This window comes from Sarcophilus harrisii, chromosome 3 (genome assembly GCF_902635505.1).
Source record: "Sarcophilus harrisii chromosome 3, mSarHar1.11, whole genome shotgun sequence".
Taxonomy (NCBI): Eukaryota; Metazoa; Chordata; class Mammalia; order Dasyuromorphia; family Dasyuridae; genus Sarcophilus; species Sarcophilus harrisii.
This window is the reverse complement of record NC_045428.1, coordinates 238,673,969-238,686,582: the sequence shown is the minus strand read 5'-3', so window position 1 is coordinate 238,686,582 and position 12,614 is coordinate 238,673,969. Positions and strand designations below refer to the sequence as shown.

Genomic DNA, 12,614 nt, shown 5'->3' with positions numbered 1-12,614 from the left:
TTTAACTGAGTTTTCTTCCTTTTTAGAGGCTTGATAATTTCACTTTCTGTCTTGAATTTCTCCATAGCTCACTTTCTGACCCCTTCCCCTTTGATGGTTGTTTCCCTGAGGGCTGGATCTCAAAGCTGTCTCAGCTTTCTTCCACACTGGGAAATTCATACTTTACAACCTTGGTCTCTGCCACTAATGACTTTTAGGGACTCACTTGGGTGCTAGGCTCTTTTCCTCAGGCTTTGTGGAATGCCATATAGTCACAGATACATGCCCTGCCCACTTCCCTCTGATCCTCAGTTCTCTGGAAAGAGCAGAATCCTGACACACTGCTCTTCCAACAAGGACTTTTGCCTTTTGGTTTTCTGAGAGGATAAGGATGTGGGAAAGAGAAATTAAATAAATATTTAATTCTGTTTCAAGCCTGTGGGTTGGTTTGTGGCATCTTGCCAGAGCATGATGACTGGTAGAGGTAAGGATGTTGAAGGAGTCATTAGGAGTTAGTGGTTAACTTTCTTTGCTTCTAGTTTATTTTTTGTTTTTTGTTTTTTTTAATTTTTATTATAACTTTTTATTGACAGAGCCCATGCCTGGGTAAATTTTTTTTTTTTTTACAACATTATGTCACAGTGTATCCTAGATACAATATATGTGTGCAGAACCGAATACTTCTCTTGTTGCACAGGGAGAATTGGATTCAGAAGGTAAAAATAACCTGGGAAGAAAGACAAAAATGCAAATAGTTTACATTCATTTCCCAGTGTTCTTTCTTTGGGTGTAGCTGCTTCTGTTCATCCTTGGTCAATTGAAACTGAGTTAGATCTTCTCTTTGTCGAAGAAATCCACTTCTTTCAGAATACATCCTCATACAGTATCGTTGTTGAGATATATAATGATCTCCTGGTTCTGCTCATTTCAATTTTTGCTTCTAGTTTATCTGATTGTTACTTTGTTAGAGTTCTTGGCAAGAGTGTGAAAATAAATGTTTAACAATCAGCTCTTCATATACACATTTAACATATATGTATGTATATATGTATATATAATTTTAAAGTCTGGTATGCATTATTGACATTTTCTTCATAACTTTTAAAAGTCTAGATAATCAATAGGTCAAGACCTAATTTGTAGCATTTGCCATTTTCCAAGGTATAAATGCTCACACTGGAAATTTAACAACTGGCTCTTATGAAACATATAAACTGACTCCACCACATCAGTGGTATCCTAAACCACAAAGGCGGTTAAAATAGTTTTCTCACTTTCATGTATTTACTATTTTTTAGAAGTCGTAGGGAATGGAGAGAATGTCTTATTTTTAATCTTGTAGGACCATGACCTCCTAGATTATTTCTCATATTGACATTCTCATGTATATCAAGTTAAAACTTTGTACTTGGAGCAGCTAGGTGACACAGTGGATAGAGCACCAGCCCTGAAGTCAGGAGGACTTGAGTTTAAATCTGACCTCAGACACTTAATAATCCTGGTGAAGTCACTTAACCCCAATTGCCTCAGGAAAAACAAACAAACAAACAAACAAAAAAAACAGCACCATACTTTGTACTTGTCCTCTATGCTGCCATTTTAACTCATGCCAGGTCCCTTTAGGTGAGATTGTAAGATCTAAAAGAGTTTTGGCAAAACCTTGGTTATGTATCAACAGATTTAGCACATCTGTTAATTGGCTATTTCAGATGGTGAAAAAATTGATGTTTTATAGGCATGATAAAAAAGGGGGAACTAATTTATTGTTGAGTTGCTTCATCTATACTCCATTTGTAGTTTCTTCAACCTAGAAATAGATGTAAAAACTATTCCCTCAAAGGAAGAGAAACATTGGCATTCAGCAATATTAGTTTTTATTTGATTAATGCAAATGGATACAAAGAATTTAAAAGAAATTCTTTTATTTAAATAACCCTGCTGTCAGAAACAATAAAGATCTTTGAGGGTTTTTTAAAAATCACCACATCACAAAATCTAAGCATTGCTGACTAATTTGTCAGTGAACAAGAATTGTTTCTACCACATACCACGTACAGTCCTATGTTTGCTTGGAAAACCTGTTTACTCTACTTTGGTTAGATTTAATTTCAGTCTTTTCATTGAGCACAGATTTGCTTTTCCAATATCTATACATTTATCTTAGTTCTCTCTGGAACAAAACAGAACATAACTCCTCACAAGTCTAATTTGAAGACAACTACAAAATTCTCCATAAATTCTTTTTCTGGTTAAATTTCTTCATTTCCTCATATGATAGGATTTTCAGCTCTTTCAACATCCTTCCAGTTTGCCCTGCTTTGGGATCTGTTTAGTTTATCAAGATCTTTTCTAAAATGTGCTATCTAAAGCTAAACATAATAAGTCAGATGATGTCTATCCAAATGACTATCACTTCCTTTATTCTGAACATTATGCTTTCTTTAATTACCATAGTAGAATATTTGGATTTTTGTTTCATATCACTGTTAATTCATATTGAATCTATAGTCCATTAAAACTTGGATTTCATTTTCAAAAGTATTGCTATCCAAACATGTTGCTTTCATTCTGTGGTCATTAAGCTGATTATTGAAATCAAATAAAAATGTTAGAATAGGACAAAGATTTCTTCCTGTTAAATTTCATCTTATTCATTGTAATCTATCTACTTATATTTTTGTTATCAAATGTGTTAGCAATCTCTCCAAGTTCTGTATTGTCTTAAAATTTGAATAGTGCGTCATCTATACTTTCATCTAAGTTCTAAAAATGTTGAAGAGTATAGGATTCCTGAGATGCTTTATTAGAACTTTACCTCCAAGTTGACATTGACTCTATATTATTTATTAAGCCATGCTGACTTTTAGTGACTACTGTTTTCTGTGTGTTCACAGTACATACTCTTGAAAATATGTTCTAGAACTCTATTTTGTTAGGCTTATAAATCAAACTCAGTGTCTTATAGTTTCAGACTGTAATCTCTTCCCATTTTTAAAATTGGGACATCTTCTTTTTCAGTTCTACAATGCTTTTGTCATTTTGCCCAATCTTTTAAAGATCACTAGCTGTAGTTCAGTAATCAAACTGATTTGCCCTTTGAATATTCTTAAATGTAGTTCAATTAGGTATAATGACTTGAATTAACTGAGAACAAATAAATACTAACCAATGCTATTTTGAGTTACCACTCTGCTAACAATTTTAATTCTAAGATCTTTTGGCCCATCATCTCAACTCAGGAACCTTGGAATGATATATATTTGAAAGAGCATAAGAAATACAAAGGAAGATAATCATACTTATTAATAGCACATGGCTCATGGGATTATACTTTTAGAGCTGGAGAAACCCTAAAAGTCATTAACTCTACCAAATGAGAAAACTGGAACTGAGAGAGGTTGACTTGTGTAAAGTCACTCAGCTAACTAGTGCCTAGGATAATATTTAAATCAATATCTTTCTGACAATATCATAATAATGTTTTAATATGTAAAGTATATGAAACCTACATATTAGAACTGAGTGATCATTAATCTTGAGAAAATCTTCAAATTGCAAATATAAGTGTTGAGGTGTGAAAAATCCTGTAACAACAATGGGATCCCCTTGGCTGGTAGCAGGCTTTGCGAAAGAATTTGCAAACCCCAATGAATACAGGTTTATGGCAAGAATGGATTTCTTTTTTCTTGTCTGCTGTTAGGAATTAGCAGAGATGAATTAACAGGGCTTTGGTTTTATCAATTTGACTTGGCCCAAGCTGGAGAGCAGTTCCAGGGACTAATCTTCAACTCAGTAAAGTTGTTGACCATGCCCCAGGTTGAGATTTCCAATTGAATGAGATTACTTATCTGGGAGTTTCCCCGAAGGGAAGGTAGTACTCCTCCCAGCATCTGGGAGGGTTTGAGACTCAGTTGAGGACACAGTTTACATCAGGGCCTTTCCAACCCTTCCCCCTCAAAGATTAAAGGAGACACAATTTACATCAGGGCCTTTCCAACCTTTTTCCCTCAAAGATTAAAGGGGACACAGTTTATATCATAAGCACTTCTTTACTTGAGATGACTTTTTAAAATATTTTGGAATCTTGCTGCTGTATGGCTGTATGGAATTAACTGAGTGAAGACACTCTCATGGGAGTATAGCCTTAAAACTGTACTTGAATTATGACTTGAGACTTTATAATAACAAGTAGAGCTATAGCTAAAAAGTTGCAGGTGTTTGTCTCCTTCTATTTCCCACCACCTCTTAATTAGGATTTAAGTATTTCTTTGAAAGATAATGATGGTTTTGAATTATCTTATCTAGGATATCTGCTTATATAGCAGTTCTCTAGGGAAACTAAATTAAGAGTTTGTTATTATTGACTTGAGTTCTTTTGTTTCCCCAATTACAGTGTAAGCCTGGACTCCCCCAAACAATGAGAGAAAAGGCCAGCTTAGAGGGATGGGGGCTTTTGGGCTTCCACATTCAGGCTATTTAATCTGGTGTTTTGCAGTTTATGCTTTGCACTTCTTTGCTGACAAACACCTTGTCAGGTGGAAGACACCCTTTCTCACTAGATAATAATAAATCTCTTTATGCTTTTTCTTACTCTGAGTCTCTGATTGTTTTTGTGGACAATACTGTTCCACACATAGCTATTTACTTTCACTTAGTGTCAAGCCAAAACAAGTAAAGATGCAGTGTGTTAAATATTGAGAATTCAAATGAAAAATATAGCCCCTGCTGCAAAGTAGCTCAGAGTTTAATGAGGAAGATAATAGATTTAAAAAAAAAAAATGTGTGCAAAGAAATATAAAGGAAAAATTGGAGGTAATCTCATAGAGATGGCCTTATACAGATAAATAAACTTTAGCTGAGCCTTGAAAGAAGCCAAGAGAGTGGTAATGGTGAGAAGTGGGAAGGGGTGAAAGGGAAGAGATTTTTGCTTGTAGTTTTGTCTATCTTTTTCTCCTCACCACCTGCCCAAACTTTCTGCTTTCCTTCATGGTTCTAGAGAACATGACCTTCCTGTTTGTTAATTATTCATTCATCTATTGATAATATTCCTTCAGTCTTTTAATGTTAATTCCAAAATAAAATGAAAGTAAAGACTTCTCTAGTCTACTCTTTTATCCCTTCATGTTCCACTTTTCCTTGAATTCCCTTCTCTGCTTTCTTCAGTAATTCCCAATTAGAATCTCTGCTCGTAACCATCCATTGTCCTTGGATCAGACACACTTTGTTTTCCTTAGCTTCTCACAGAAAAAGTCAAGGAATTCATGAAATGATATAGCTGCAAGATATTTAGGACTGCCTCTGTTCCAATCAATAACTTCTTAATTGATCTCCATATGGATTTATTGTTCCCCTCATGTGAGGAAACTGTGACTATAGGTAGACAATGGACCTATGTTTTCTCTATGATGTCAGAGTGCATCAAAGTCCCTACCTGAGCAAAGGGACTAAAGGCTTACTCTTTATATAGATGTCTGAGGAAACATGTCTATTTTTCTCTACTTTTCAATATATAGTCCTTTCCATCGACATTGTGGTTTATCAGAACAGGTTGAATACTTTTCCTAGTTGTTTTTATTAGGGATTCAGTCCAATAGCTTTCCCTTTGGAGAAACATATAAAAAACAAGTAAACTTGGAATCTAAAACTGGATTGATCCAAGCTCCCCATCCAGCATTTGAAAGACCCTGTTTTCTTCTCTTCCTGAAACTTTTACTGGTGAGATATATATTGAGAACAAGGCTGTGAAAGATGTGGGGAGAGGTGGGTTGGGAGGGTCCTTTTGTTATCTAAAGGATCCAGCATTTAGCACCAACCTGAGATGCTTAATAGATGCTTTTTTGACTGAATGATTGATTAGTCCTGGGGAAAATGTTATAGAACATTTTCCCCAATTGTTACCAAAAAGGCAGAAAAAAAGAGCTAGAGGTCAAAGAATTTTTTGTTGGGGGTGGGAGAGGCCTAATTGGGAAAGGCAATGCTTAAGTTTTCCCAGCAATAAATATTCACAGATTCTAATTTCCTAAATATGGAAAAAAAGTTTCTTTCATCTTATTGTTTCCTATGCAAACCTAGGCCAGAGGACTGCTGAATTGATACCTACAAAGAAAGCATAGAATTTGGGAAGCCAAAGGACTTTAAGAAGGATAATTTTGAGGAAAACTAGATAAAGGAAGAAAAAGGAAAAGTCATCCAGTCAGCATGAGAAAGTAAGGATGGTCATTTAATCAAGTTGCCATTAGGCCAACCTGATCATTTTTTGGGGGGTAAAAATACATATAAGTATGCACATATATGTTTTTATGTGTATATACATATGTATATTTTGTTGTTGTTAAGGAAAAATCTCCAGCAGACCAATGGAAAGAAGAAAGTCAACATTACTAAATGGTGAGAGCTATACTTTCTGCCATTTCAAATGGTCCCCCTTTATATTTTCCCTTGTTCTCAGTCTATATTCTTGTGAATTTCATGGACCCTCTATTCATTGTGGCTCCTTTCATCTGATCATGGTCTTAATTTAGGTGGACCTTGGAAGCAGTGGGAAAAAGCACTTGTCTAAGAATCTGAAGTCCTGAGTTTGGGTCCCAGTTTTGCCACTTCCTAGTTATGTGACCCTGGGGCAGTCATAGTCTCCCAGAGCATCAATCTTTGTTTTTGTTTTTGTTTTTTTCATCTGACAAATGGTGATAATAATGCTACCATACCTATAAGAATCTGGTGAGATAATATATGTAAAATAATGTGAAAACAATAAATTCTTGCAGAAATATCATCCATTATTCTTAGGTTTCTCCCGGGCCTTCCACAGTTGCCCTTCACAAGATTAGGGAATATGTCCTTTCTATTGCTCAAATAGTCTCTTCATCAGCAGGCCAAGTCCAGCCACCTCGAAAAGGCCTTCATCCCCATTCTAATAAGGTGATGTCACCACGGCCTCCATACCAGACTGAATCAATAAAGGAAGAAGATCCCCATTCCGAGCTTACACTGATGCCTTGTGTCAACCATAATGTCAAAAGCAAGTTCTTTCCCCAACCTGAGCAAACGACCACAGCTACATATTCTTCAAACCTCAAACCTCAGACCAGAGATACATTATCACCGCCAGCTGAGCACCGGGACATGACTGTGTCATTACCACAACTTGATCACTCTGCCACAGCCAAACCATCACTTCCCAAAACCTTACACAGAACCACAATTTCACCCCTAAAACATGCTCACCACAAAGACACTACAGCTTCTCTGTCTTTAACTAACCTCAAACATCGGCGAAATTTTGTTCATGATCCAGACACTTCAGCTGAGCCATCTCACGCCGAAAAACTCCCAAAGGTTCCACTGACCCCAAATAATCTATGTAATAGTCAACAACATTCTAACCAACAGACTGAGGCCTCCTTAAATCGTGGCCTGCGGCTCAAGAATCCATCACATCCTGATGGTCAGAACAATACTAGAATAAATCTGGATTATAAGAAGAGGGCCATACCTGTATCTTCCCCGTATTCCAAATTTGAAACTAAGACGGCAGCTCTACAATTACCATGCCATAGTCATCCTACTAAAGCTTCAAAGAGCCTAACAGTCTACCAAAAGACTAAGTCTCCCCTTTCACAGTGCCAAAATCACCAGCTTAAAGTTCAACCCTTACCAAGAACAACGTGTAGTCTCAAGACCAGAGTTAAGCCATTGTCAAGTCCTAAACACTGGGCAAAGGATACAGCTGTTCCACCACCATGTCCCATGTATGATTCCACAACAGTGGTCATACAATGCACAGAATCCAATAACTCAGAAATGACTAGGGCTGAGCCAACAGACCCTGACCATCTGTCTGTCCTTAGCCAGTGTAATCAACCTTCCTATATACCTTCATCTGAACCTTCATCTCTCCCTGAATTGTCCCTACAGGATGCTGATTATGAGGTTGAGGAGACATCTACATCTTTGTCAAATTCTGAGCAAGATGCTGTATTTTATATAGATCCTGAGCATCAAGTTGAAACTAGACACGATTATAACCCAAAGATGATAGTTTCATCATCAGACTCAGTAAAATCAGTTTTGTTTCCACTATGCTCCAACCAGTTTGCATTTGACCCTGACCAACTTACTTCAACTCTGCAAGATCCCAATCTCAAAGCTGAGAATGCTGTAAACCAAGAAGAATGTGTTGAAATTACACCTCATTTGAACCAAGATTATAGGATCAATTCTTCAAGTGCCTTGAGATACCAAGAAGAGACTTTTATGGAGACTAATCAGCAAGCCTACCCTTTACCACCTATAAAAGAAAGAGTAAAAACTAAACTGAAATTAGACCAACAAGTTGAACTTCACAAGAGCTGTTATGAACAGGCCAAATATGAATCAAGACGCAAACACTGGGGTGAAATTCCACTGGCCCCAGAACAACAGGACCAGACTTTATCAGCCCAAGACCATCAGCTGGAGGTTACATCCGATCCTTACCAAGGGACCACAACTCTAATTAGCCATGGATATAAGACTGAGGCTCAATTAGGCCATGACCATTTGTCAGGAGTTAAAATAACCCCCAAAGCTATATCTCCTCTGGGTAGACACCATTTAGGAAAAGATCCAGTGAATCTTAAAACTCAAGCTACATCTCTATCAGACCCTAATTTAGATTACAAACCTTCCTATGTTGAACTTGAAGCTACAACTAAAATAGGTCATGCCCAACCTGAGAAGACTCTAGCAAACTCCAGATTTCCAGTTATACCTGATCAGGGTCTAAAGTACTCATTTAATGAGGATGGGGTTGAATCTTTGCCCAATGCCTATTACCACACCAATGCAATACAAAAACTAAAGTCTCCATGGTGTTTCAGATATATCAAACCATATACTGTTGAAGGTGGATCTATTCCTGACAGAATTGTTAACAAGATCGTCCTTTCTATCCCCCACGAGAAAATTAAAAATGACATGCAAAAGATTCTTCTACAGCAAATAAAAAGATTCTCTACTTCTCAGAATGGCCAGAGCTTATCATCAAATTATAATATTTGTTTACTTTGTGCCTCCTGGATCCCACATGGCTGTTTCCATATTAATGAAATGAAATATCGTTGTAGAGCACAATTAGTGGCCACTCCAATACCTATTCCTAGTTCTAAGGTGAAGATAGGTATTAAATTTGCTCTTAAAATTCCTAAACAGCCTTCCTCCACATTTTGCCTAACTTTGCCCCATTATGATGTGCCTGGCCCATCAAAGCCATTGCGTCCTTTTCCATCACCTTCCTACTTAACCACTACTCCATTTGAATCACCCGTTGATCACTGGAAGGCTTCAGTGACCCCCTGGCTTGACTACAAATATGGCAAAGATCATTACTTAACTGGGAGACAAGCATCTAGAAGTCAGCAGACATTCCTAGGGAAAGTGTTTGAACTGAGAAATGCCATCAGAGAAGAAAAGGCAAGATGTTCTGGGGGAGTATTTAAATCTCTATTAGAGAAATTTCAAAGAAAGAGAAGAGCATATTAAAAAGACCATAATTCTCTTCAAAGCGATTGATCCCCTGTATACATTCAAAAATGTGTTTGTGTGTCTCACATGTTATTGTTTATATTCAGCCATTGAGCCTGATTTTTTATGAGTTCAGGATGGATCACAGATCTAAAACTGGAAGGGATTTCAAAGGTCAGCTAGTCCAACCCCTTTTCCTTTTAAGGATGAGGAAGTTGAAGTCAATTCCGGTTAAGAGACCTGCCCAACATCATACAGGTATGATGATAGGCATAATTTGAATACAGTTCCTCAGATTCTAGAGTCACTGTACCATACTGTCTATATTTAAACTATGTCCTATTCCAAGAATTCTATGATATCTCATTCCCTTTTTCAACATTTTTTATCCTCTAGACTTACAGATGTAATAATATTTCATAGAATAGGAAGGAAATCTTACTTTTTTTTTCTACATCTACACCTTAATTTTCAAAAAATACAATGTATATATCATGTGTGTGATTCTCCTTCCTTTTTTATAGTCAATATTCAATTAAATTAACATTTATTAAGCATCTACAATGTACCAGGCATTAATTAGCATCTGGGAATGCAAAGGCAGAAATGAAATAGTCTTGTCTTCAAGGAGCTCTTACATTCTACTGAAGGGAAACAATAAGCACACATAAATAAATATAAAATATATTAGAAAAAATTTTGAATACTCATAATTAGGGGAATCAGGGAAAGTTTCTTGGGAAAAATGACAATTGAATAAAACATAGAAGGGATTTGTGAGTTCTAAAAGGCAGAGGTAAGGTCAGAGAGTTTTGCAGACAAAATTATAGTCTGTGCAAATGCATGAAGATAGTAGATGGAATATCTCATATGAGTACAAGCAAGTAGAGTAATTTAGCTGAAATACAGAGTGCATGAAGATAAGTAATATGTAATCTGTTTGGGCAAAAAATGTTTTGGAGTCATATTAGAAGCATAAAATATCAGAGGAATTTACATTTCATCCTAGAATATAAATAACAGAATTAGCAAGCTAACTCTATGTAGTATGAGTTGAAGAGGAACAAGACTTTAGGATGGGAGAACAATTAGAAAGTTAATGACTAAGTGAGAGACAATGAGAACTTGAAGTAAAATAGTTGTGGTGTAACTACAGAGAAGGTGAAAGTTTTTAAGTTGTGAACCTGGTGACCAGAAGGATAAAGATTCTTCAAATATAAATAATAAGAGAATTAGAAGGGTTTAGGGATAAAGATAACAAGTTCTCTTTTAGACATATGTAACTTGAGATATTTATCAGGCAGAGAGGATGGTACACTAGAGCTCAAGAGAAAGGTCAAGGATATAAAGTTGTTTGCATAAAGTTAACAGTTGAACCTATAGGAGTTGATGATAGATCATCTAGAGTATATAAAGAGAAGATAAGAGTGACATGAATGATAATCCTGAAATGAAATGGAGGATAAATCTGACAGGAGTGATGAGAACCAGGACATAGCAGAGCCAAGAGATCCCACGATATATAGAAGGATGGATTGATTATGTGTCAAAAGCTGCAGAAGTCAAAAAAGATGTGAGACAATCTATTGAAATACACAACAAAGATACTGTTAATAATTTCAGAGAAATTGGTTACCACTGAATGCTAGAATATAAGGAACTGAAAAGAAAGAAAGTGGAAATAAATGAACAAAGCTTTTTTTTTTTTTTAAATTATCAGTCATGAAAAGGGAGAGAAATATAGAACACTATCTTGAGAAGATGGTGGAATTAAGTAAAAAGACATTTTTTGTGGACAGGAGAATTAAGTGCCAGTAGAGGAGGAGTGATTGCTAGTAATGGATGAATATGAGCACCATCCAAACTCCCCAGGAAGGGAGGTAGGGGAGAAGGATGGGATCAGGTAATAATTAAAGGGACTGGCCTTAATACTGAGGAGAGATACTTCTTCCTCTAAGAGAGGAACCAAGAAGTAGAGAAAGTAACTGAGATCAATTGATATGCAGAATTGGAGAGAAAAGGGGACTCATGAAGATTAGCCTCAATTTTTCTAAGTTTGAGGTGAGATTCTGTCCTGAATGAAAGAAGGAGGGACTTTATCTCTCAAGTGGGTGGTATAGGTCAACTGATAGAAATATATTCTATTTTTAGCAATATCCATAAGGATTTGCGGGGGAGTTGGGAGGTTGATTTTCTTTATTTCTTTCTTTCTTTTTAAATTTTTATTTTTTTAGTATAGCTTTTTATTTACAAGATATATGTATGGGTAATTTTTCAGTACTGACCCTTGCAAAAACCTTCTGTTCCAACTTTTCCCTTCCTTCCCCCCATTTCCTCCCCCAGATGGCAGGTAGACCAATACATGTTAAACATGTTAAAGTATATGTTAAACACAATGTATGTATACACATCCATACAGTTATTTTGCTGCACAAGAAGAATCAGACTTTGAAATAATGTAAAATTAACCTGTGAAGGAAATCAAAAATGCAGGTAGACAAAAACAGAGGGATTGGAAATGCTATGTAATGGTTCACACTCATTTCCCAGAGTTCTTTTGCTGGGTATAGCTGGTTCTATTCATTATTGAACAAATGGAACTGATTTGGTTCCTCTCATTGTTGAAGAGGGCCATATCCATCAGAATTGATCATCATATAGTATTGTTGAAGTATATAATGATCTCCTGATCCTGCTCATTTCACTCAGCATCAGTTCGTGTAAGTCTCTCCAGGTCTTTCTAAAATCATCCTGCTGGTCATTTCTTACAGAACAATAATATTCCATAATATCTATGTACCACATTTTATTCAGCCATTCTCCAACTGATGGAAATCCATTCAGTTTCTAGTGTCTAGCCACTACAAAAAGGGCTGCCACTTTTGTACATATGGGTCCCTTTCCCTTCTTTAAGATCTCTTTGGGATATAAGCCCAGTAGTAACACTACTGGATCAAAGGGTATGCACAGTTTGATCACTTTTTGAACATAGTTCCAAATTGCTCTCCAGAATGGCTGGATGTATTCACAATTCTACTAACAATGTATCAGTGTCCCAGTTTTCCCACATCCCCTCCCACATTCAGCATATCTTTTCCTGTCATCCTAGCCAATCTGAGAGGTGTGTAGTGGTA

The 12,614-nt window shown here is 36.4% G+C and overlaps 1 protein-coding gene across 2 annotated transcripts; it reads left to right on the top strand.

Annotated features, from left to right (window-relative positions):
* Window positions 1–5,431: 5,431 nt before the first annotated feature.
* LOC116422337 lies at window positions 5,432–9,532 on the top strand. Of its 2 annotated transcripts, none has more exons than XM_031959263.1 (4): window positions 5,432–5,694; window positions 6,052–6,185; window positions 6,316–6,366; window positions 6,851–9,532. In XM_031959263.1, the coding sequence occupies exons 3-4, from the start codon at window positions 6,336–6,338 to the stop codon at window positions 9,496–9,498; spliced, it is 2,679 nt and encodes an 892-aa protein (XP_031815123.1). In that variant the 5' UTR covers window positions 5,432–5,694; window positions 6,052–6,185; window positions 6,316–6,335; the 3' UTR covers window positions 9,499–9,532. The 2 variants fall into 2 exon arrangements, with proteins under 2 accessions (XP_031815123.1, XP_031815122.1); XM_031959262.1 differs by having other exon boundaries at window positions 6,848–9,532.
* The last annotated feature ends 3,082 nt before the right edge of the window (window positions 9,533–12,614 follow it).